General features: G+C 40.4%; 1 protein-coding gene across 3 annotated transcripts in view; it reads left to right on the forward strand.

Annotated features, from left to right (window-relative positions):
• LOC124795984 (neurofibromin) overlaps window positions 1–22824 on the forward strand; it is a 489110-nt gene that overhangs the window by 61014 nt on the left and 405272 nt on the right. For all 3 annotated transcript variants that reach the window (XM_047260068.1, XM_047260083.1, XM_047260076.1), the window contains exons 5-9: window positions 1725–1831; window positions 8019–8137; window positions 8246–8374; window positions 8488–8730; window positions 8814–9004. In XM_047260068.1, coding sequence (XP_047116024.1) covers window positions 1725–1831; window positions 8019–8137; window positions 8246–8374; window positions 8488–8730; window positions 8814–9004 — 789 coding nt within the window. The remainder of the gene's footprint in view (window positions 1–1724; window positions 1832–8018; window positions 8138–8245; window positions 8375–8487; window positions 8731–8813; window positions 9005–22824) is intronic.

Genomic DNA, 22824 nt, shown 5'->3' on the forward strand with positions numbered 1-22824 from the left:
TTATTTTCCTTCAAAAACACTTGAATGATTAGTGATGTTCCGTGAATGCAGAGAACTGGTTGTTCGCTGTACTTCAAAATTAGAGGCAAGATAGGGTACCTTAATAATTACAGTGAAGATGGACAGAGCGGGAAATAATACAGCCATTTATGAGTGTTTTTAAGATTAGTAAAGATTTTTACACATATAAATTTACAAATGTGAGTATTTGAACATCAGAGATTTATGTCTGCTTGTCCTAGGTAACTTGCTATTAAAGTATTAATTTGGCTATTGTTCTCACACATCAGGGTTTATATATTTGTTTGCAAGGGACGCCGCATTTTTAAATTTCATTTGGTGTGGAAGATACTTAGTACATCCTAATATGATGTGATTTAAATCTCTCATCTTCTGGATGTTTACTGCTTGTGGGTGAGTCTATCACTCCTGTCCTACAGTGGTGTCCAAGAAAACAAGCATGTACCAATCTTGTAACTGACGGGCTGTTAGTATATGTACTATGTTGAAACAAAGTAAAAAGCTTTTTTAAAATCTGTGACTCAGAGAAGGTGAGAATTCATGCTTATGGAATGTTTTTTTCTTTGTTGGCGGCCACAATCATGTAGAACTTCCTGTGTGAAATTGGCGCCATTTGACTACATTTTAATATTTAGTTGTTTCACAGTTATGCAGTTTTAACTTAATAGCCATTATCAAATGCAAAGATGAACTGAAAATAAAAAAAATATACAGATCATACAATTATTATTACTTACATACCACAAAATATCCAATATGCCTGAATGACGTGTCATCATCAAAATATTATAACATACGTCTAGTCACATTACAGGATGTGAGTACAGATGATTAAAAATACGTAATACAGCTAACATTGTGGACTGCAGACAAAGTATAACGTACTGCACTGCATTATGACAGTTGATACAGTGCTTTCAGTAGTGGTCTGTAGTACATTCCCAACCAAGATCGATGCATTGTGCTAGCAGCGATGGCCAACTGATTATCATCTGGGTATGAAAAGCAGGCACATATAGCACCTGCTGTATCATCAGGGACTATTGGGAACCTTCTGCATACAGGAGGTCCTCTGACACTACGACATTGCCAGGCATGCCAACTCCGGTATCACGAAAGAGTTGACTAGGGTGTGGAATGGCACTCAACTGTCTTCACTGATGAGAATAGGCTCTGTCTGTAAATGAGTAATGGATGTGGAGAAGTATGGCATGGACCTGGTGAGCTGCTCACTTCAAAGAACATTTGCCCATGACACACTAGTCCCATCCCTGGCTTTATTGTGTGGGAGGCTATCAGTTACAACTCGTGATCACATTTGGCGATCCTGCATGATAAAGCAATCAGTGACTGCTACATTGCAGTGGCTGTTATCCCCATGCTACTGCCATTTCTTCGACAGGAAAAGATGCCTGTGTTGCCACTAGGTGGGGGTACACCGTTTATTGATGCAACTGTTTGGGCCCCTATTACCGTGATGTATGTTTCATTTGGTCTGAATTTGTTATCATATACTCCTACAATGAACAACTTCACACTACCTCACACGTTAATAAAATGACATTGTCCTTGAGAGTATTGAATTTTTTATTTCCGTCAATGTTGCCTTTAATGTTGATTAACATTCTTTGTAGTAGTTTCATTCATTTCATGATTTAATTTCTTTTTCGTGGAGCAAAAATTTGTATCATTCCTTTTCCCAGGTTGCAGGAGCTTAGTACATGCAATGAAGAAAATCCTGATTACAGTGATATAGAACTTATACAACATATCAATGTTGACGTCAATCGCCTTATTAAACTGTTAAATGGTAAGTTTGTGTTGTCTCAACCTCAGTTAAGTCGTCCTTTACTTAGCAGAATGTTTTATTACTTAATGTACCTTCACTAAAAGTTTATTTTTATATGCTGTGAATGCTGCTGCTTAACATATCATGGACGCCATGCTCAATGCGAGGAAAAAACATTTACCTTCTCCTCAAAATAGAAATTTACGTAAAAGAAGGCAGTAATAAAACGATCTGGTGTCCTTTTGGCAGAACTTGTTTTATACCTCAGAATAATAACTCTCTTTCAAACATTGCATTAAGCATGGTGTGGGAAGTTCTGGCAGAATGTAAGTAATTTAGGAGTAAAGTCTGAAAATGTTGCTAGCTTTCAGATGAAATCTTTTCTGACCTAGCGTACACACATACATGCGCAGTCATACTCCACTCCCCTCCCTTCTCCTGTCCTTCCCTCCCCTCCCTTCCCCTCTGCCCCACCCCCTTCAAACAACAGCTACATTGTGCTGGCTGAATACACAATGCCAGGCTGCAGTTCCAAGGCAGACTGGTGTGAGAGGGCAAGTCGGGTGGAGTGTGTGAGAAAAGAAAGAAGGCAAGCAGCAGGAGGGAGGTTTGGGGAAGGGTGAATGACAGCTTGGACGGAGGCAGCAGATAGGGTAGGAATGTTTGGAAGGGGAGGGAGCAGGTGCATGGAATAGGAAAGCAACAAAAGTTTGCTGGTACAGGTCTGTTTGTGCAGCACACAATGGTGGTGATGTGGGGAAGCGGGTTTGGAAGGGGAGACTGTTTGAAAGAGGGGTACATGTGCAGGTTGAGTGAATTTAGCATCCTGGGGCAGGGAGGATGTGGGTGTGGGGCAAGACACTAGCAGAGATTGAGGCCAGGAGGATTATGGGAACAAAGGATGTATTCCAAGGGTAACTCTCATCTACATACTTGAGAATAACATTGCATTGTGTGTGTGTGTGTGTGTGTGTGTGTGTGTGTGTGTGTTGTTGTTGTTGTTGTTGTTGCTGTTGCTGTTGTTGTTATTGTTGTCTTCAGTGTGAAGATTAGTTTGATGCAGCTTTCCACACTACAATTTCCTGTGCATGTGGTTTCATTGTACCACAATTACTTTAACTATCATCAATTTGCACCTTCTTACTGTATTCAAGTCTCGATCATCCTCTACAATTCTTACCCTCTGTACTTACCTATGTATTTACTCCTTGACACATGAGTCCTGTCAACCTATATTTTCTTTTTCTTAAGTTGTGTCGTAAATGTCTTTCCTCTCTTATTCTATTCTTTACTTTTTTATTTGTTACACAATTCTACCTACCTAATTTTCAACATTCTTCTATAGCACCACACATTCATGTCTTCAAAAACCTTCTTTTTCTTACTGTTTATCAACCATGTTTCCTTCCCATCCATCTGAAAATAGTGTTTTACTGCCCATCCTTATGCCGCATCCACTCCCAATGGATCATACCAACCTGTAAAAGACCCAGGTGAAAGACATGTCCATTGCACCAACCTACCATGTCCCATTTGCAGTGCCACTACCTGAATTTACTGCTTTATTATTAGACCATGCGGCATTGGACTTCTGGAAAGCGGCTCTCTCGTGTAATAGGTTTGAATAGACACCCTATGGTGATCCAACTACTACACGGAATTTTTGGAATAAATAATGATAATGGTGCGTAACAAACTTATTTTTACGTCTATATTTATTAGTAGCACTGATAATCTCTTTGAAGTGACTGAACAGGGAGCACTTAATTCTGTGTTTGATATTGCCTAGCAGGAGGGCAGTATTCATTTAAAACAATACCACAGCCTGAAATCGTTTCACAATACATAAACACACATGATAAACACTTGAACTTGTTTTGGGTTAATGTAAACTACACAAATTGTAATTACTGAATTTAATGTTACTGAGCTTGCATTGTGCTGAAGGCACAATGTGTACCAAGGTGGCAGCAATTTCCTTGAACACTTAATTAGAGAACAATATAGATCTGGTTGTCAATATAGTTACTGAAAACACTAGTTGAGAATCACATTGCTCGGATGGAACCCAGTAATTTTTGACTATGGCAATGTACTGAAAAGCCACCACACCGAGCTAGATAGTAATTAAGGTGGCACAGTACCTGGCATCTTCCATCTGTTGCGTGAAGCGGCGTCTGCTGGCAATTTCGGCGTTAATTCCGACTATTTTCTCTTGTAATATAGCTACGCCGATACGCACCATAACTTTTCACTGATGTTATAGCACATAGAAATCAATGGATATGGGGTAATAATGAGCTATTTCCTTTAAATAATTGATTACACTCTGGGAATGCAATTTAAACCACAAAATTATTATTGCCTTCAAACTTAACACACTATAGAGAACTTGGTTTCACTATTACACAAACTGAGTCACAGAATATAAATGTACTGGTAATGGCATCGGTATAACAACCACTGTTCATAATAATGCTCTTGTAAGATAACTTCTAGTTCATTGCTACCGAAGTGAGCTCACCGATGGACCTCATCAGTTATTGGGATCACAATACGCCATTGGCTGCGGTTACTGGTCCACTGGCACAAGTAACTCGTCGCAATTAACATGGCATTGCACCATGCAGTGCCATGTACCTCACAGCAGGAAACCGTACTATTTTGCCACTCACAACCCATCTCCTTCAAAATCCTGCATCTTACAAGACTTAGTGTCCATTTAGCTTGTAGCCATACGATAAACGAAGTCCATATCTGTTTTCAGCTCACTTCTAAATGGTCTGTTAGCAACGTTACCGTAGCACACACCGGCAGTCACTTTTACGCCACTTAACACTTGTTCTGCCTCAGAGCTATGCCAACTTACTTGTACCGCCAATATTACGTGCCAACCTGTACACTGTTCTCATTCTCGGGGATTCCCCCCACACCTAAACATTATTTTACATTACGCCAGGTTCTCTATTTATAATTAAACCTACCATAGCATTACAATATTCAATTACAGTCATTTTCATATATTAAAGTAATATTACATTTATATTTTTACTACACATAACAATATTATTTAGTTTAATTCTTTTGTTATTTCGCTGTCAGAGTGCAGCACAAGCCAGACACTGTCTCCCGCATAGTGTTCTTTAATTTAGCTGCCACCAGGCGGAAGCACTTCTGCTTTGCCTTCGATTCTGGCCCACAGATGGCATAAGCGTCCACTTTCTCTACTGTTGCGCCTTGACTATGCCTGGCATTCACTATACGGCATGTTGTCACATTACACATTCCAGTCCTGTGACAGGAATATCCCATGCTATGAAAAGCACAGCTCCGCTGTAGCTCCAGCAGAACATTCTATGTGTGTGTGTGACCACTAGCAAGCTGCCAACCTGAATGAATGACCTCTACCAAACTGTAGCCGGGAGGTGAGTTGACTACCCAACTATAAAACACATTGATGAGTACAATTTGCTCGATTTCAGTGACTGCTTCACAACATGTACCATCTGGATCCTTCCTCCCAACATCAGGTTCTCAGAATTCACAGGTAAGAATTACAGTTGAATCTGATTTATACATATATCAAGGGAAAGAGAAAAGATTGTAACTCAGGATTACTTAGAAGTCAGATATAGATACAGCAATGTGTAAACTTTACAAACGACAGAGATAGAGTACAGTATTAAAAGAAAAAAGAAAAAAATCGGTCTTGCTTTAGAGAAATTAGATACTGTATTGTAGTTTGGCACCTTGCACAGTACAACCAACAAAGATATAGCATTAAGAGAAAATGTATTATTTTGAACTTGACACTGCTTTAAAGAAATCAGATAATTTGGCTTGTTTCAATTTTTGTGCATTAAGTGCTTGTACCTCATTTTGTAAACTTATTAATGAATTCATTTTTGCATTGATGTAATGCCTGCACACATCACTTGCACTTGACAGTTCACTCAGTTTAGGTGTTTCAAGATTCAGGTCATAATCTCCATCACTGTCACTTGAAACTAGTCCACATTCTTGATTGTCATCATGTTGTTAGTACACACATCAGCAATAATATCCTCATCCTGGAGTTCCGCGCACATGGCGAGATTATCATCAAGACGTTCAAAACTGTCGAAATCTGTACCCTCCAGTAGAGCTACTTCATTACCACACACAGCCACCCCCACCATTATTATCAGCAGCAGTTTCTTCCAGTAAGGTGTGAGCTTTATGGAAAAAGCTGTTAATTGTGGAGGATGACACCATTTGTCAGGCACTGAAATAAATTCCGTGGCTTGTAGTAAGTTAATGGAGAAATTTTCATTTCCCGCATCAGTCAATGCTGTCAAATATTGAACCAGTCTTTTTCTATAATGCAATTTGAAAATTGCAATAATGCCCGAATCAAGCAGCTGTAGAACACTGGTACAGTTTGGAGGGAAAAATTCCACTTGAACATTTTCCAAAACAGCAAGGGGTGGATGTGCTGCACATCGGTCCATAAGAAGACAGTTCCCCTTTTTTGCTTTTTAATTTTAACTTCCAGTTTTTTTAACCACTGTTTCATTAAAATCATAATCATTCAAAAATTTGCATTGGGTTCATATTCTATTGGTTTTGTCTTTACACCTTTGGAACACCATGCATTTACACTTGTGGCAAAAAGAACTGTCATGAGAATTTTCCTTTTCTTCCCTCCATGGCATGAGTCACCCTATCAGGCTAATCTTTGACCAGAAAGCAGACTATAGAATAGACCGATCTTGTCACAGTTGTAGTTGCTTTGAGGTTGATAATCCCTTAAGGTACTCTCAGAACCTCATCAATACAGTGTTGCACCATGATGTATTTCACAGCCTTCGATTTGCTGGAATTTGTTCTCCCTATAATTCCTTGGCGATCTTTAAATCCTTGTAACCATGTTGATGAAGCTCGAAATCAGTAGTGATCGTACTTGTAGCATAATCTGTCACCTTTGCTTTCAGCATGTCGCCACTAATCAGTAGAGCAGCAACCCGTTATTGCTGAAAACATGTACAAAGTTACTTTTCCAAATCTTTGTATCTCCTGTCTTGCTGATGGCTGCATTTTGTTGGTTTTGCATCCAATTTTAAAAAACTCATTTCTTTTGCTGATGACTCTACATAGTGTGATATAGACAGTTCATAATTCTGAAGCGATTTCAGTTTTTGTTTTGTGTGGACTAGCATCCACCTCTCCTATGAATATTACTTTTTGATAGTGGGTGATTTTTCTTTTTTCTGTTCTCCAAGGATGTACAAAAGCAACTGAATGATAGAACCACTGTTCAACAATAAACATTAACCGGCCACTTTTTACTTCTCGATTGTTACCACAAAAGAAATTCTTGTGTTGAAAACAACAGTGCCAGAAGTGTCTTTGTTTCTTTGTTGCATGCTCTGGTTAACCTTGTCTTTGTCTGTTGTCTCTGCAGCACTGCCGCTTGTTGTACTTGCGTATGTTAACAAAGTTAAGGAAAATATCACAGGGTTTCTTTTCAAATAACAGTGCTTATTACAGTTATGCAAAACTCAATTTATTTCATCAGAATTTGATATTTATAATAGCAAATTGTGTAAGACTGTATTATGTCTGAGACTGATAAAACTTTACATATAAATAAGACAGAACAGAGTTACGTGTATATCAGGTTCAACTGTATTCTTACATGTATGATTTTGTAGTCATCCTGGCCAATATCTCTGCTAACTCCTGCCCCACAGCCTCCTCCACCCCTGTCCCATGACCCATAGTGTACGCACACCCTTCTTTCTGCAGTGTCCTTCTTCCTCAGTTCTATCTCCTCCTTCCAACCCACTCCTCCATGTCATTGTGCACTGTGCCCAACTCCTTCTGACTGTCGTGAGGATGACACTCTTCCCCTAATTCTCCCTACTGCCTCCTGTCTCCTCTCACCCATCCACCTGACACTTCATAGTACTGTAGAAGGATTTCTGTGATAGCTAGCAACATTCTACGTTATTTATGTGCCTCAACTATAAGGTGAGTTCTTCCATTAGTTATGACATGTTTTCACTTTTATCTGTAGAATTTTATAAAGTACATTTTTCTTTCTTGAAACAATTTTCTGTAAATCTAGAGACGCGATATTGTTTGTGTTGAATTGTAACACAGGGTTAAATAGACAACAAAGTATATCTGGTTATGACAATATTATGAATGACTTTATTGGTTACAGAAACAATACAGAAATTTAGGCTCTTAAAAAAGACAGCAAATTTAGTGTTAATGAACTCATTAGAAAAAGCAATCTGGAATTGGATGGATACTTACCCCAACGAATTTGCCGACTTGCAGGTAAGTTTGTTCATATGGAGCCACTTATTTTTATATTACATTATACCTTTATGTTATTCCACTATAGTTGTTTTCATATGTTCATTAGTGTAAATTTACTGTCCACAGAAAAAGCCTAATGATGAACTGTCAAAATGTTGTGAAGGCCTTTTTGATATACTGGACAATTTTGCTGACAACAAAAAGGGACGTGCTGCCGTGTGGCCTCTTCAGATCATGCTGCTTATTTTATCACCAGTCAGTATTTTCCTGTGTAGTCAATGTCCTTAGCATTCACAATAATATTCTTCTTCACATTTATTACCAATCCACAAAGAATTTCTAGCTGTGTGTAATTTTTCTTTGAGCAGAAAGTATTAGAAGAAATTGTGAATGCTGATTCCGGTGCTCCGTGCTCACCTCGTCACTCAAAAAAGAAACAGTTTGTTGATTCAGTGAAGCGTGCTGTCGGTCCTCATGGTACCAGCAAACAGCTGACAGAAGCTGCAGCGGTTACTTGTGTGAAACTGTGTAAAGCATCTACGTATATCAATAACCTCGATTCAAACAATGTAGCTTTTACTCTTGTTCAAAGTGTTATAAATGATCTCAAGGTGAGGATAAATGTTTTAGGTTTTTCATATGTTGGATGGATCTCTTATTGGAATTGTGTGTACAACATAGTTTTGTATTTCAGGCACTGCTATTCAATCCAGGAAAGCCATTTTCTCGGGGGCAGAATTTTGTCCAGCAAGATATAGACTTGATGATAGACTGTTTTGTATCATGTTTTAGGATTAAGCCCCACAATAATGAAGCTTTGAAAGTGTGTCTGAGTCCCCATTCCCCATCTACATACCATTATGTTTTGGTTAGCTCATTATACAGGTGAGAATATTGATTAATTATAGTGTGTAGGTAGTTAATGCTCAATAATGTTTTGGGTAGCTCATTATACAGGTGAGAATATTGATTAATTGTACTGTGTGTGTAATTAATGCCCAAATAAAGCGAAAAATGTGTGTCTTCTTGTTCTGTCAACTAAATGTCATTACACATATTGTCTACTATGCTAATGGGCCAGCAAAAAGCTGCTTCTGATGTTTACTATTAACTGTCCTGACTATATTTTCAGTGATAGATTTTATGGTTCATGAAAATTGCGGTGCTCATTATTGTATTTTTGAGAGGGAACTGTATGGGAAATGGACATACAAGTGATTTAAATGTGAATATTTTAGACTAGGCCAAACGTTGACTGCTATGAATATCAGTTGAAATTACAAATTACTGTAACAAGTCACATGTATTGATTTTCAAAGTGTGTGTTTCTGTGAATTACACCTTCATCAGCAAGTGTATTTATTTAAACTCCAGTACATGTAGTGGAGAGATCAGTAAATTTGATTAGATACATTATGAATATAATAGGGGGAAACATTCCACGTGGGAAAAATCTATCTAAAAACAAAGATGATGTGACTTACCAAACGAAAGCGCTGGCAGGTTGATAGACACACAAACAAACACAAACATACACACAAAATTCAAGCTTTCGCAACTAACGGTTGATTCATCAGGAAAGAGGGAAATGAGAGGGAAAGATGAAAGGATGTGGGTTTTAAGGGAGAGGGTAAGGAGTCATTCCAATCCTGGGAGCAGAAAGACTTGCCTTAGGGGGAAAAAAGGACAGGTATACACTTGCACACACACACACACATATCCATCCGCACATACACAGACACAAGCAGACATTTGTAAAGGCAAAGAGTTTGGGCAGAGATGTCAGTCGAGGCGGAAGTACAAAGGCAAAGATGTTGTTGAATGACAGATGAGGTATGAGCGGCGGCAACTTGAAATTAGCGGAGGTTGAGGCCTGGTGGGTAACGAGAAGAGAGGATATACTGAAGGGCAAGTTCCCATCTCCGGAGTTCTGACAGGTTGGTGTTAGTGGGAAGTATCCAGATAACCTGGACGGTGTAACACTGTGCCAAGATGTGCTGCCCATGCAGCAAGGCATGTTTAGCCACAGGGTGATCCTCATTACCAACAAACACTGTCTGCCTGTGTCCATTCATGCGAATGGACAGTTTGTTGCTGGTCATTCCCACATAGAGAGCTTCACAGTGTAGGCAGGTCAGTTGGTAAATCACGTGGGTGCTTTCACATGTGGCTCTGCCTTTGATCGTGTACACCTTCCGGATTACAGGACTGGAGTAGGTGGTGGTGGGAGGGTGCATGGGACAGGTTTTACACCGGGGGCAGTTACAAGGATAGGAGCCAGAGGGTAGGGAAGGTGGTTTGGGGATTTCATGGGGATGAACTAAGAGGTTATGAAGGTTAGGTGGACGGCGGAAAGACACTCTTGGTGGAGTAGGGAGGATTTCATGAAGGATGGATCTCATTTCAGGGCAGGATTTGAGGAAGTCGTATCCCTGCTGGAGAGCTACATTCAGAGTCCGATCCAGTCCCGGAAAGTATCCTGTCACAAGTGGGGCACTTTTATGGTTCTTCTGTGGGAGGTTCTGGGTTTGAGGGGATGAGGAAGTGGCTCTCGTTATTTGCTTCTGTACCAGGTTTGGAGGGTAGTTGCGGGATGCGAAAGCTGTTTTCAGGTTGTTGGTGTAATGGTTCAGGGATTCCGGACTGGAGCAGATTCGTTTGCCACAAAGACCTAGGCCGTAGGGAAGGGATGTAGAATGGGTGGCAGCTGTCATAATGGAGGTACTGTTGCTTGTTGGTGGGTTTGATGTGGACGGACGTGTGAAACTGGCCATTGGACAGATGGAGGTCAACGTCAAGGAAAGTGGCATGGGATTTGGAGTAGGACCAGGTGAATCTGATGGAACCGAAGGAGTTGAGGTTGGAGAGGAAATTCTGGAGTTCTTCTTCACTGTGAGTCCAGATCATGAAGATGTCATCAATACATCTGTACCAAATTTTGGGTTGGCAGGCCTGGGTAACCAAGAAGGCTTCCTATAACCCACCCATAAATAGGTTGGCATACGAGGAGGCCATCCTGGTACCCATGGCTGTTCCCTTTAATTGTTGGTATGTCTGACCTTCGAAAGTGAAGAAGTTGTGAGTCAGGATGAAGCTGGCTAAGGTAATGAGGAAAGAGGTTTTAGGTAGGATGGCAGGTGATCGGCGCGAAGGGAAGTGCTCCATCGCAGCGAGGCCCTGGACGTGCGGAATATTTGTGTATAAGGAAGTGGCATCAATGGTTACAAGGATGGTTTCCGGGGGTAACATATTGGGTAAGGATTCCAGGCATTTGAGAAAGTGGGTGGTGTCTTTGATGAAGGATGGGAGACTGCATGTAATGGGCTGAAGGTGTTGATCTACGTAGGCAGATATACGTTCTGTGGGGGCTTGGTAACCAGCTACAATGGGGCGACCGGGATGATTGGGTTTGTGAATTTGAGGAAGAAGGTAGGGGTGCGGGGTGTCGGTGGGGTCAGGAGGTTGATGGAGTCAGGTGAAGGTTTTGTAGGGGGCGTAAGGTTCTGAGGATTCCTTGAAGCTCTGCCTGGACATCAGGAATGGGATTACCTTGGCAAACTTTGTATGTAGTGTTGTCTGAAAGCTGATGTAGTCCCTCAGCCACATACTCCCGACGATCAAGTATCATGGTCGTGGACCCGTGTCCGCCGGAAGAATGACGATGGATCGTCAGCCTTCAGATGACGGATAGCTTGAGCTTCAGCAGTGGTGATGTTGGGATTAGGATTAAGGTTTTTTTAAGAAGGATTGAGAGGCAAGGCTGGAAGTCAGAAATTCCTGGATGGTTTGGAGAGGGTGATTTTGAGGAAGAGGAGGTGGGTCCCGCTGTGACGGAGGACGGAACTGTTCCAGGCAGAGTTCAATTTGGATAGTGTCTTGGGGAGTTGGATCATTAGCAGTAGGATTAGGATCATTTTTCTTCGTGGCAAAGTGATATTTCCAGCAGAGAGTACGAGTGTAGGACAATAAATCTTTGATGAGGGCTGTTTGGTTGAATCTGGGAGTAGGGCTGAAGGTGAGGCCTTTGGATAGGACAGAGGTTTCAGATTGGGAGAGAGGTTTGGAGGAACGCAGGGTAGTTTATGATGTGTCTAAGGATTTCTTACTCTTGTATACTGTTTCATTAAATCAATCATGTGACATAATGGAGGAAAGTGCCCATGCTCACTATTTTAATGTGACTTGTACTAATATTTTGCACCTAGTCCAAAATATTAAAGTTCACTGTTTATTTAATTTCTTGTAGCCACAAAAGTCATTTGATGACATGTATGAAGCAACTTGGCTGATTACTTCATTCAGATATCATGTTTCATAAAGCACATAGTACCCTTTAGGATGGTGAAAATTTCAAGACATATATTACTACAGATCTGTAGCTATTACAAATTGTTATTTTTTTAAAAATTTGTTTATACTGCATATGTCAACTACACTAACAACTATCATTGATGACAAAGTGTGTACATTTTGTGTGAAAAGCACTAACTGCACTCTTTTTATTCTTAGGAAGGCTGCAAATTAGTTTCACACTAAGAAATAATCTGTTGCTTTTGGGATAAAATAGCTTTTGAAGCAACTATTCTGATGCCATACACTATGTGATCAGAAGTATCTGGACACCCCCAAAAACATATGTTTTTCATATTAGGTGCATTGTGCTGCCACCTACTGCTGGGTACTCCTTATCGGTGACCTCAGTAGTCATTAGACATCGTGAGAGGGCAGAATGGGGCTCTCTGCAGAAGTCACGGATTTCAAATGTGGTTAGGTGATTGGGTGTCTCTTGTGGCATACATCTGCGCAAGAGATTTCCACACTCCTAAACATCCCAAGATCCACTGTTTCCTATGTGATAGTGAAGAGGAAACGTGAAGGGACAAGTACAGCACAAAAGCATACAGGCTGACCTCGTCTGTTGATTGACAGAGACCACCGACAGTTGAAGAGGGTTGTAATGTGTAATAGGCAGATATCTACCCACACCATCACACAGGAATTCTAAACTGCATCAGGATCCACTGCAAATACTGTGACAGGTAGGTGGGAGGTGGTAAAACTTGGATTTCATGGTTGAGCGGCTGCCCATAAGCCACACTTCATGCTGGTAGATGCCAAACAATGCCTTGTTTGGTATAAGGAGCGTAAATATTGGACAATTGAACAGTGGAAAAATGTTGTGTGGAGTGACAAATCATGGTACGCTATGCGGTGATCCGATGAACAGGGTGCGGGTATGGCAAATGCCCAGTGAACATCACCGGCCAGCATGTGTAGTACCAACAATAAAATTCGGAGGCGATGGTGTTATGGTGTGGTCGTGTTTTCATGGAGGTGGCTTGCACCCCTTGTTGTTTTGCTTGACACTATCACAGCAGAGACCTACATTGATGTTTTAAGCACCTTCTTGCTTCCCACTGTTGAATAGCAATTACGGGGTTGGCGATTGCATCTTTCAACACAATCAAGCGCCTGTTCATAATGCACAGCCTGTGGCGGAGTGGTTACATGACAATAACATCCCTGTAATGGACTGGGCTGCTAAGAGTCCTGACCAGAATCCTACACCTTTAGGATGTTTTGTAATGCTGACTTTGTGTCAGGCCTCACCAACCGACATAAATACCTGTCCTCAGTGCAGCACCCCATGAAGAATGGTGTGCCATTTCCGAAGAAACCGTCCAGCACCTGACTGCGAGAATGGAAGCTGTCATCAAGGTTAAGGCTGGGCCGATACCCAATTGAATCTCAACATTACCAATGGAGGGCACCACGAACTTGTAAGTAATTTTCAGCCAGGTGTCCGGAAACATTTGATCACACAGTGTATATCTATTACTATATATTTCAAAATTTGCTGGTAGTTAGGAGTTCCAACATTAGGCGCATAATGGGGCCCCTTAGGAACATGGCTGCCAAGGAGGGAAGGAAGCCAGTGTACACACTGGGGGGGTAGTCATTCTGAATATGGAAAGTGTGCTTCAGGTGGTTGTCCCATGTTGGTACCAGTGACATGTGTCACTTTTGATCGGAGGAGATTTTCTCTGGTTTCGGGCGGTTAGTGGAAATGGTAAAGACTGCCAGTCTTCCTTGTGAGATTAAGGCGGACCTCACCTTCTGCCGCATCGTCGACAGAACAAACTGTGGTTCTTTGGTGCAGAGCCCAGTGGAGGGGCTGAATCAGAGGCTCAGGTGGTCCTGTGACCGTGTAGGCTGCAGATTCCTTGACTTGCGCCATTGGGTGGTGGGTTTCCGGGTTCCACTAATAGGTCAGGAGTCCACTACATACAGGAAGCAGCTACAAAGATAGCGGGGGCTGTGTGGCAGGGATTGAGTAGTTTTTTAGGTTAGAGGGTCTCAGGAAACCACAGAAATGGCATCTGTCTAAAACATGGCACGTAAAACACAGTAAGGTAGTTGTAGAAATAATCAGTATTGTTGTTGTTGTTGTTGTTGTTGTTGTTGTTGTGGTCTTCAGTCCTGAGACTGGTTTGATGCAGCTCTCCATGCTACTCTATCCTGTGCAGGCTTCTTCATCTCCCAGTACCTACTGCAGCCTACATCCTTCTGAATCTGCTTAGTGTATTCTACTCTTGGTCTCCCTCTATGATTTTTACCCTCCACACTGCCCTCCACTACCAAATTGGTGATCCCTTGATGCCTCAGAACATGTCCTACCAACCGATCCCTTCTTCTAGTCAAGTTGTGCCACAAACTCCTCTTCTCCCCAATTCTATTCAATACCTCCTCATCAGTTATGTGATCTACCCATCTAATCTTCAGCATTCTTCTGTAGCACCACATTTCGAAAGCTTCTATTCTCTTCTTGTCTAAACTATTTATCGTCCATGTTTCACTTCCATACATGGCTACACTCCATACAAATACTTTCAGAAACGACTTCCTGACACTTAAATCAATACTCGATGTTAACAAATTTCTGTTCTTCAGAAACGCTTTCCTTGCCATTGCCAGTCTACATTTCATATCCTCTCTACTTCGACCATCATCAGTTATTTGCTCCCCAAATAGCAATACTCCTTTACTACTTTAAGTGTTTCATTTCCTAATCTAATTCCCTCAGCATCACCCTATTTAATTCGACTTCATTCCCTTATCCTTGTTTTGCTTTTGTTGGTGTTCATCTTATACCCTCCTTTCAAGACACTGTCCATTCCGTTCAACTGCTCTTCCAAGTCCTTTGCTGTCTCTGACAGAATTACAATGTCATCAGCAAACCTCAAAGTTTTTATTTCTTCCCTGAACTTTTCTTTTGTTTCCTTTACTGCTTGCTCAATATACAGATTGAATAGCATTGGGGAGAGGCTACAACCCTGTCTTACTCCCTTCCAAACCACTGCTTCCCTTTCATGTCCCTTGCCTCTTATACCTGCCATCTGGTTTCTGTACAAATTGTAAATAGCCTTTCCCTCCTGTATTTTATCCGTGCCACCTTCAGAATTTGAAAGTGAGTGTTCCAGTCAACATTCTCAAAAGCTTTCTCTAAGTCTACAAATGTTAGAAACGTAGGTTTGTCTTTCCTTAATCTTTCTTCTAAGATAAGTCGTAGGGTCAGTATTGCCTCACGTATTCCAACATTTCTATGGAATCCAAACTGATCTTCCTCGAGGTCAGCTTCTACCAGTTTTTCCATTCGTCTGTAAAGAATTCGTGTTAGTATTTTGCAGCTGTGACTTATTAAACTGATAGTTTGGTAATTTTCACATCTGTCAACACCTGCTTTCTTTGGGATTGGAATTACTATATTCTTCTTGAAGTCTGAGGGAATTTCACCTGTCTCATACATCTTGCTCACCAGATGGTAGAGTTTTGTTAGGCCTGGCTCTCCCAAGGCTGTCAGTAGTTCTAATGGAATGTTGTCTACTCCCGGGGCCTTGTTTCGACTCAGGTCTTTCAGTACTCTGTCAAACTCTTCACGCAGTATCATATCTCCCATTTCATCTTCATCTACATCCTCTTCCATTTCCATAATATTGTCCTCAAGAACATCGCCCCTGTATAGACCCTCTATATACTCCTTCCATCTTTCTGCTTCTCTTCTTTACTTAGAACTGGGTTTCCAGCTGAGCTCTTGCTATTCATGCATGTGGTTCTCTTTTCTCCAAAGGTCTCTTTAATTTTCCTGTAGGCAGTATCTATCTTACCCCTCATGAGATAAACTTCTACATCCTTACATTTGTCCTCTAGCCATTCCTGCTTAGCCATTTTGCACTTCCTGTCAATCTCATATTTGAGACGTTTGTATTTCTTTTTTCCTGCTTCACTTACTGCATTTTTGTATTTTCTCCTTTCATCAGTTAAATTCAGTATTTCTTCTGTTACCCAAGGATTTCTACTAGCCCTCGTCTTTTTATCTACTTGATCCTCTTCTGCCTTCACTATTTCATACCTCAAAGCTACCCATTCTTCTTCTACTGTATTTCTTTCCCCCATTCCTGTCAATTGTTCCCTTATGCTCTCCCTGAAACTCTGTACAACCTCCGGTTCTTTCAGTTTATCCAGGTCCCATCTCCTTAAATTCCCACCTTTTTGCAGTTTCCTCAGTTTTAATCTACAGTTCATAACCAATAGAATGTGGTCAGAGTCCCCACCTGCCCCTGGAAATATCTTACAATTTAAAACTTGGTTCCTAAATCTCTGTCTTACCATTATATAATCTATCTGAAACCTGTCAGTATGTCCAGGTTTCTTCCATGTATACAACCTCCTTTTATGATTCTTGAACCAAGTGTTAGCTATGATTAAGTTATGGTCTGTGCAAAATTCTACCAGGCGGCTTCCTCTTTCATTTCTTACCCCCAATCCATATTCACCTACTACGTTTCCTTCTCTTCCTTTTCCTACTGCTGAATTCCAGTCACCCATGACTATTAAATTTTCGTCTCCTTTCACTACCTGAATAATTTCTTTTATCTCATCGTACGTTTCATCAATTTCTTCATCATCTGCAGAGCTAGTTGGCATATAAACTTGTACTACTGTAGTAGGCGTGGGCTTCGTGTCTATCTTGGCCACAATAATGCGTTCACTATGCTTTTTGTAGTAGCTTACCCAAACTCCTATTTTTTTATTCATTATTAAACCTACTCCTACATTACCCTTACTTGATTTTTTATTTATAACCCTGTATTCACCTGACCAGAAGTCTTGTTCCTCCTGCCTCCAAACTTCACTAATTCCCACTATATCTAACTTTAATCTATCCATTTCCTTTTTTAAATTTTCTAACCTACCTGGCCGATTAAGGGATCTGACATTCCACGCTCCGATCTGTAGAACGCCAGTTTTCTTTCTCTTCCTAACGACGTCCTCTTGAGTAGTCTCCGCCCAGAGATCCGAATGGGGGACTATTTTACCTCCGGAATATTTTACCAAAGAGGATGCCATCATCATTTAATCATACAGTAAATCTGCATGCCCTCGGGAAAAATTACGACTGTAGTTTCCCATTGCTTTTAACCTTTCGCACTACCAGCACAGCAAGGCTTGTTTTGGTTAGTGTTACAGGGCCAGATCAGTCAATCATCCAGACTGTTGCCCCTGCAACTACTGAAAAGGCTGCTGCCCCTCTTCGGGAACCACACATTTGTCTGGCCTCTCAACAGATACCTCTCAATTATGGTTGCACCTACGGTACGGCTATCTGTATCGTTGAGGCACACAAGCCTTCCCACCAATGGCAAGGTCCATGGTTCATGGGGTATTCTAGTTGTAAATTGTCTTAGCCGTGTTGGGAAAGAACCAGAGCTCCAAGCCATAATAAAAAGAACTGAAGCTCAAATAGTTATAGGTACGAAAAGCTGGCTAAAGCTGGAAATTAGTTCAGACGAAAGTTTTTCAAATGACCTAACAGTGTTCAGAAAGGATAGATTAAATGCAGTTGGTAGTGGAGTATTGATTGCCGTCAGAAGTAGTTTACCTTGTACTGAAATTGAAGTAGATAGTTCCTGCAAAATAGTATGCATAGAGATTTACTTGACAATCGGACTAAACTACTAATTGGGTCGTTTTACCGACCCTCCGACTCAGAAGATGTTTCTGAATAGCTCAAAGAAAACTTGAGTCTCATTTCAAATAGATACCCCACTCAGACAATTATAGTTGGTGGTGACTTCAATCTACCCTCGATATGCTAGAAAAAATATGTGCTTAAAGCTGGTGGCAGGCAAAAAAACATCATCTGAAATTGCACTGAATGCTTTCTCAGAAAATTATTTTGAACAATTAGTTCATGAGCCCACTCGAGGTGTAAATGGTTGTGAAAACATACTTGACTTCTTAGCAACCAATAATCCTCGACAAATAGGGAATACCATGACGAATACAGGGATTAGCGACCACAAGGCAGTTGCTACTAGGCTTAAATTCTTAACACCTACAACCCTTAAATCTATTTAAAAAAAAGCTGATAAAAATGCTCTTAATACCTTTTTAAGAGACAGTCTCCACTCCTTCAGATCTCATCACGTAAGCGTAGAAATGGTGTGGAATGATTTCAAAGAGACCGTACCGAGGGCAATTGGAAGTATATACCACATAAGTTAATAAGTGATGGTACTGATACCCCATGGTACACAAAACGGGTCAGATCGCTGTTGCACAAGCAAAGAAAAAAGCATGCCAAATTTAAAAGAACAAAAGATTGAAATAGTAAAAGAATTCAATATCTCGAAGAGTGGATTAGTTGGAATGCTGGGGGAAGCATAGCAATGGAATCCAGAAAAAATAAACTTGAATTGGCTTTCCAACTAACAAAAAACACTTACAACAAAAAATCCCTTTCATGGGGGTCCAAAATTACACATTACAAAACAGTGATTGCGCCAGAAGCACTGTAAGCAGCAGAGACACTAAAGATGAATTTCAAAGGCCAAATGGAGAAACTTGAGCTAAAGGAAAGAAAAATTTTGAGAAAAGTCTTAGGACCAAAATTTCAAGACAATAAGATTATATACATAAAAATGCTGAGGGAATTAGATTAGGAAATGAGACACTTAAAGTAGTATAGGAGTTTTGCTATTTGGGGAGCAAAATAACTGATGATGGTCGAAGTAGAGAGGATATGAAATGTAGACTGGCAATGGCAAGGAAAGCGTTTCTGAAGAAGAGAAATTTGTTTACATCGAGTATAGATTTAAGTGTCAGGAAGTCATTTCTGAAAGTATTTGTACGGAGTGTAGCCCTGTATGGAAGTGAAACATGGACGATAAATAGTTTGGACAAGAAGAGAATAGAAGCTTTCGAAATGTGGTGCTACAGAAGAATGCTGAAGATTAGATGGGTAGATCACATAACTAATGAGGAAGTATTGAATAGGACTGGGGAGAAGAGAAGTTTGTGGCACAACTTGACCAGAAGAAGGGATCGGTTGGTGGGACATGTTTTGAGGCATCAAGGGATCACCAATTTAGTATTGGAGGGCAGCGTAGAGGGTAAAAATCGTAGAGGGAGACCAAGAGATGAATACACTAAGCAGATTCAGAGGGATGTAGGTTGCTGTAGGTACTGGGAGATGAAGAAGCTTGCACAGGATAGAGTAGCATGGAGAGCTGCATCAAACCAGTCTCAGGACTGAAGACCACAACAACAACACATAAAAAATGAAACTCTCTACAAGAAAACTGAAAAACTTTCAGATACTATGCGAAAAAGGAGGATAAATTTTTATGGTCATCTTCTCAGAATGAATTCCAACAGATTAACCAAACAAATCTTTGGCTTTTTCCGCACACCACAAAACGAAACCTAACTGGTTTAAAGAAACTGAGAAAGACCTAGTAGAATTAAAGATTTCAGAAAATTCACTTATCGATCCAACAGCTAAATGAATTACTGAAGATGAAAACATAAGGTTTGGAGACAAATCTACACAAAAGTCCAAAAGAAGATCATATAGAATAGGCCCTAAGAAAAGAACAACACACAAAGAAATGATTGATCCAGCATACCTGAAAGAGTGTGAAATGAAAGAAGAAGAAGAAGAAGAAGAACGCAAAATCCCCAAGACTGGCAAAGCTTTGCAGAAGTTTGAAATACTTCAATGCAAGATGCTTTTAATAATTTCCACAACGGAACTCTGTCTTGGAATCTGGCAGAAAACCCAAACAGATCCTGGTCATACATAAAACAAACCAGTGGTTGGACGTAATCAATACCTTCACTGCATGATAACAACAGTGAAGTCACTGATGACTAAAGCTATTACACATGGTTTTCTGAAACTCCTTCACCAAAGTCAAGAACAACTGCCAAGATTAGAAACATAGAAGTAGATATCCTCGGTGTAACAAACCAGCTTAAATCATTTAATAAAGACAAGGCCTCCGGTCCAGATTGTATACCAGTCAGGTTCCTTTCAGAGTATGCTGATACATTAGCTCCATATTTAGCAATTGTAGACAACTGCTCACTCACAGAAAGTTCTGTACCTAAAGACAGGAAAATTGCTCATGCCACACCAATGCCGAAAAAGGGAAATAGAAGTAATCCCCTGAATTACAGGTCCATATCGCTAACATCGATTTGCAGTAGGGTTTTTGAACATATTCTATTGGCACCCTCCTACATAGGGAGAAATGATCCTCACGATAAAATAAGAGAAATCAGGGCTTGCACAGAAAAATTTAAGTGCTCGTTTTTCCTGCTCGCCTTTCGAGAGTGGAACAGTAGAGAGACAGCTTGAAGGTGGTTCATTGAACCCTCTGCCAGGCACTTTATTGTGAATAGCAGAGTAACGACACAGATGTAGATATAGAATTAATTGATTATTATGACACATTATTATGTTATTATGTGCTGTATGAATGATGGTTCAAATGGCTCTGAGCACTATGGGACTTAACAGCCGTGGTCATCAGTCCCCTAGAACTTAGAACTACTTGAACTGAACTAACCTAAGGACATCACACACATCCATGCCCGAGGCAGGATTCGAACCTGCGACCGTAGCGGTTCCGGACTGCGCGCCTAGAACCGCGAGACCACCGCGGCCGGCTGTATGAATGATGGCTTGCTTATTATGATACTTGTGTCTAACAATGTTGCTGAAGTTTTGGAAACCCCGAATATAAATAGTCACATAATTCATGGAAGGAAATTACCAAGAGAAGTTTATATTTTGTTTTGATCTTATTAGGTGACATTTTCATACTTTACATTTGGCTGCAGTTTATTAATCAAAGATTTTTATGCATTGAAAGTGTGGCAGTGAAGAAAACTTTTGATTTTGTTTTGAGTTTACATAGATGGTCACTTTCATAATTTACATTTAGGAGAAGTTTATTAAAGATTTTTATACTAAAAGAAAAACACGTAATATGCTAGCTAGGGAAACAGTTACCACATGTAAGTTACTTTATATCTTGTGTTGTGTTTTGACGTATCATGTTTCCTTCAAGACAGACTGCAGTAACACGAATAACTTTAGAAAGTGTATGTACTAGCTTGTAAGTATAAGAATGTGAAGATTCATGAAAAGCCTTTGAAAGCATTTGGTTATCAACTCTGTGTAACACATTTTTTGGGGGGTTAAAAAATAATGTGAGTAAAAACAGCCACACATGTGCAGAAACAGCACTGAGTGGCAATTAGATGTAATGAATAAGTTGATTACTTTATATCAATTATAAGCTTGGGTTGTTAACCAAGATTGTCTTTGTGTGCACCCACCCACTTACATTCTTACACGTGGGTGCGCACTCACACACACACACACACACACACACACACACACAGTAAAAACTTCACCTTTCTCTACTTAATTGATCTGATTAAACATTAATTTCATTGCAGTTTTGCATCTGTTTCTTGTTCAGTAAATATTCTGTCTAATTTTAATGACACACCTTCTACTGATTGTGATGATAAACCTTCACTAGCCACATTACAGCATATGATAAGTGCTTGGATCAAGGAACAGTCGGAATTGTAGTCGTAAATTGTTGTAGTTGTGTTGGGAAAATCCCTGAGCTTCAAGCGCTAATAGAAAGCACAGAAGCTGAAATCGTTATAGGTACAGAAAGCTGGCTAAGGCCTGAAATAAGTTCTGCAGAAATTTTTACGAAGTCTCAGACGGTGTTCAGGAAAGGTAGATTAGGCAGAATTGCTGGTGGAGTGTTTGTGTCTGTCAGTAGTGGTTTATCTTGTAGTGAAGTCGAAGTAGATACTCTGTGCGAATTGGTATGGGTGGAGGTTATACTTAACAGCCGAACTAAGTTAATAATTGGCTCCTTCTACCGACCCCCAGACTCCGATGATATAGTTGCTGAACAGTTCAGAGAAAATTTGAGTCTCGTAACAAATAAATACCCCACTCATACGGTTATAGTTGGTGGGGACTTCAACCTTCCCTCGATATATTGGCAAAAATACTTGTTCAAAACCGGTGGTAGGCAGAAAACATCTTCCGAAATTGTCCTAAATGCTTTTTCCGAAAATTATTTCGAGCAGTTAGTCCACGAACCCACACGAATTGTAAATGGTTGCGAAAACACACTTGACCTCTTAGCCACAAACAATCCAGAGCTAATAGAGAGCATCATGACTGATACAGGGATTAGTGATCACAAGGTCATTGTAGCTAGGCTCAATACCGTTTCTTCCAAATCCACCAGAAACAAACGCAAAATAATTTTATTTAAAAAAGCGGATAAAGTGTCACTAGAAGCTTTCCTAAGAGAGAATCT

The sequence above is a fragment of the Schistocerca piceifrons genome, chromosome 1 (genome assembly GCF_021461385.2).
Source record: "Schistocerca piceifrons isolate TAMUIC-IGC-003096 chromosome 1, iqSchPice1.1, whole genome shotgun sequence".
Lineage (NCBI taxonomy): Eukaryota > Metazoa > Arthropoda > Insecta > Orthoptera > Acrididae > Schistocerca > Schistocerca piceifrons.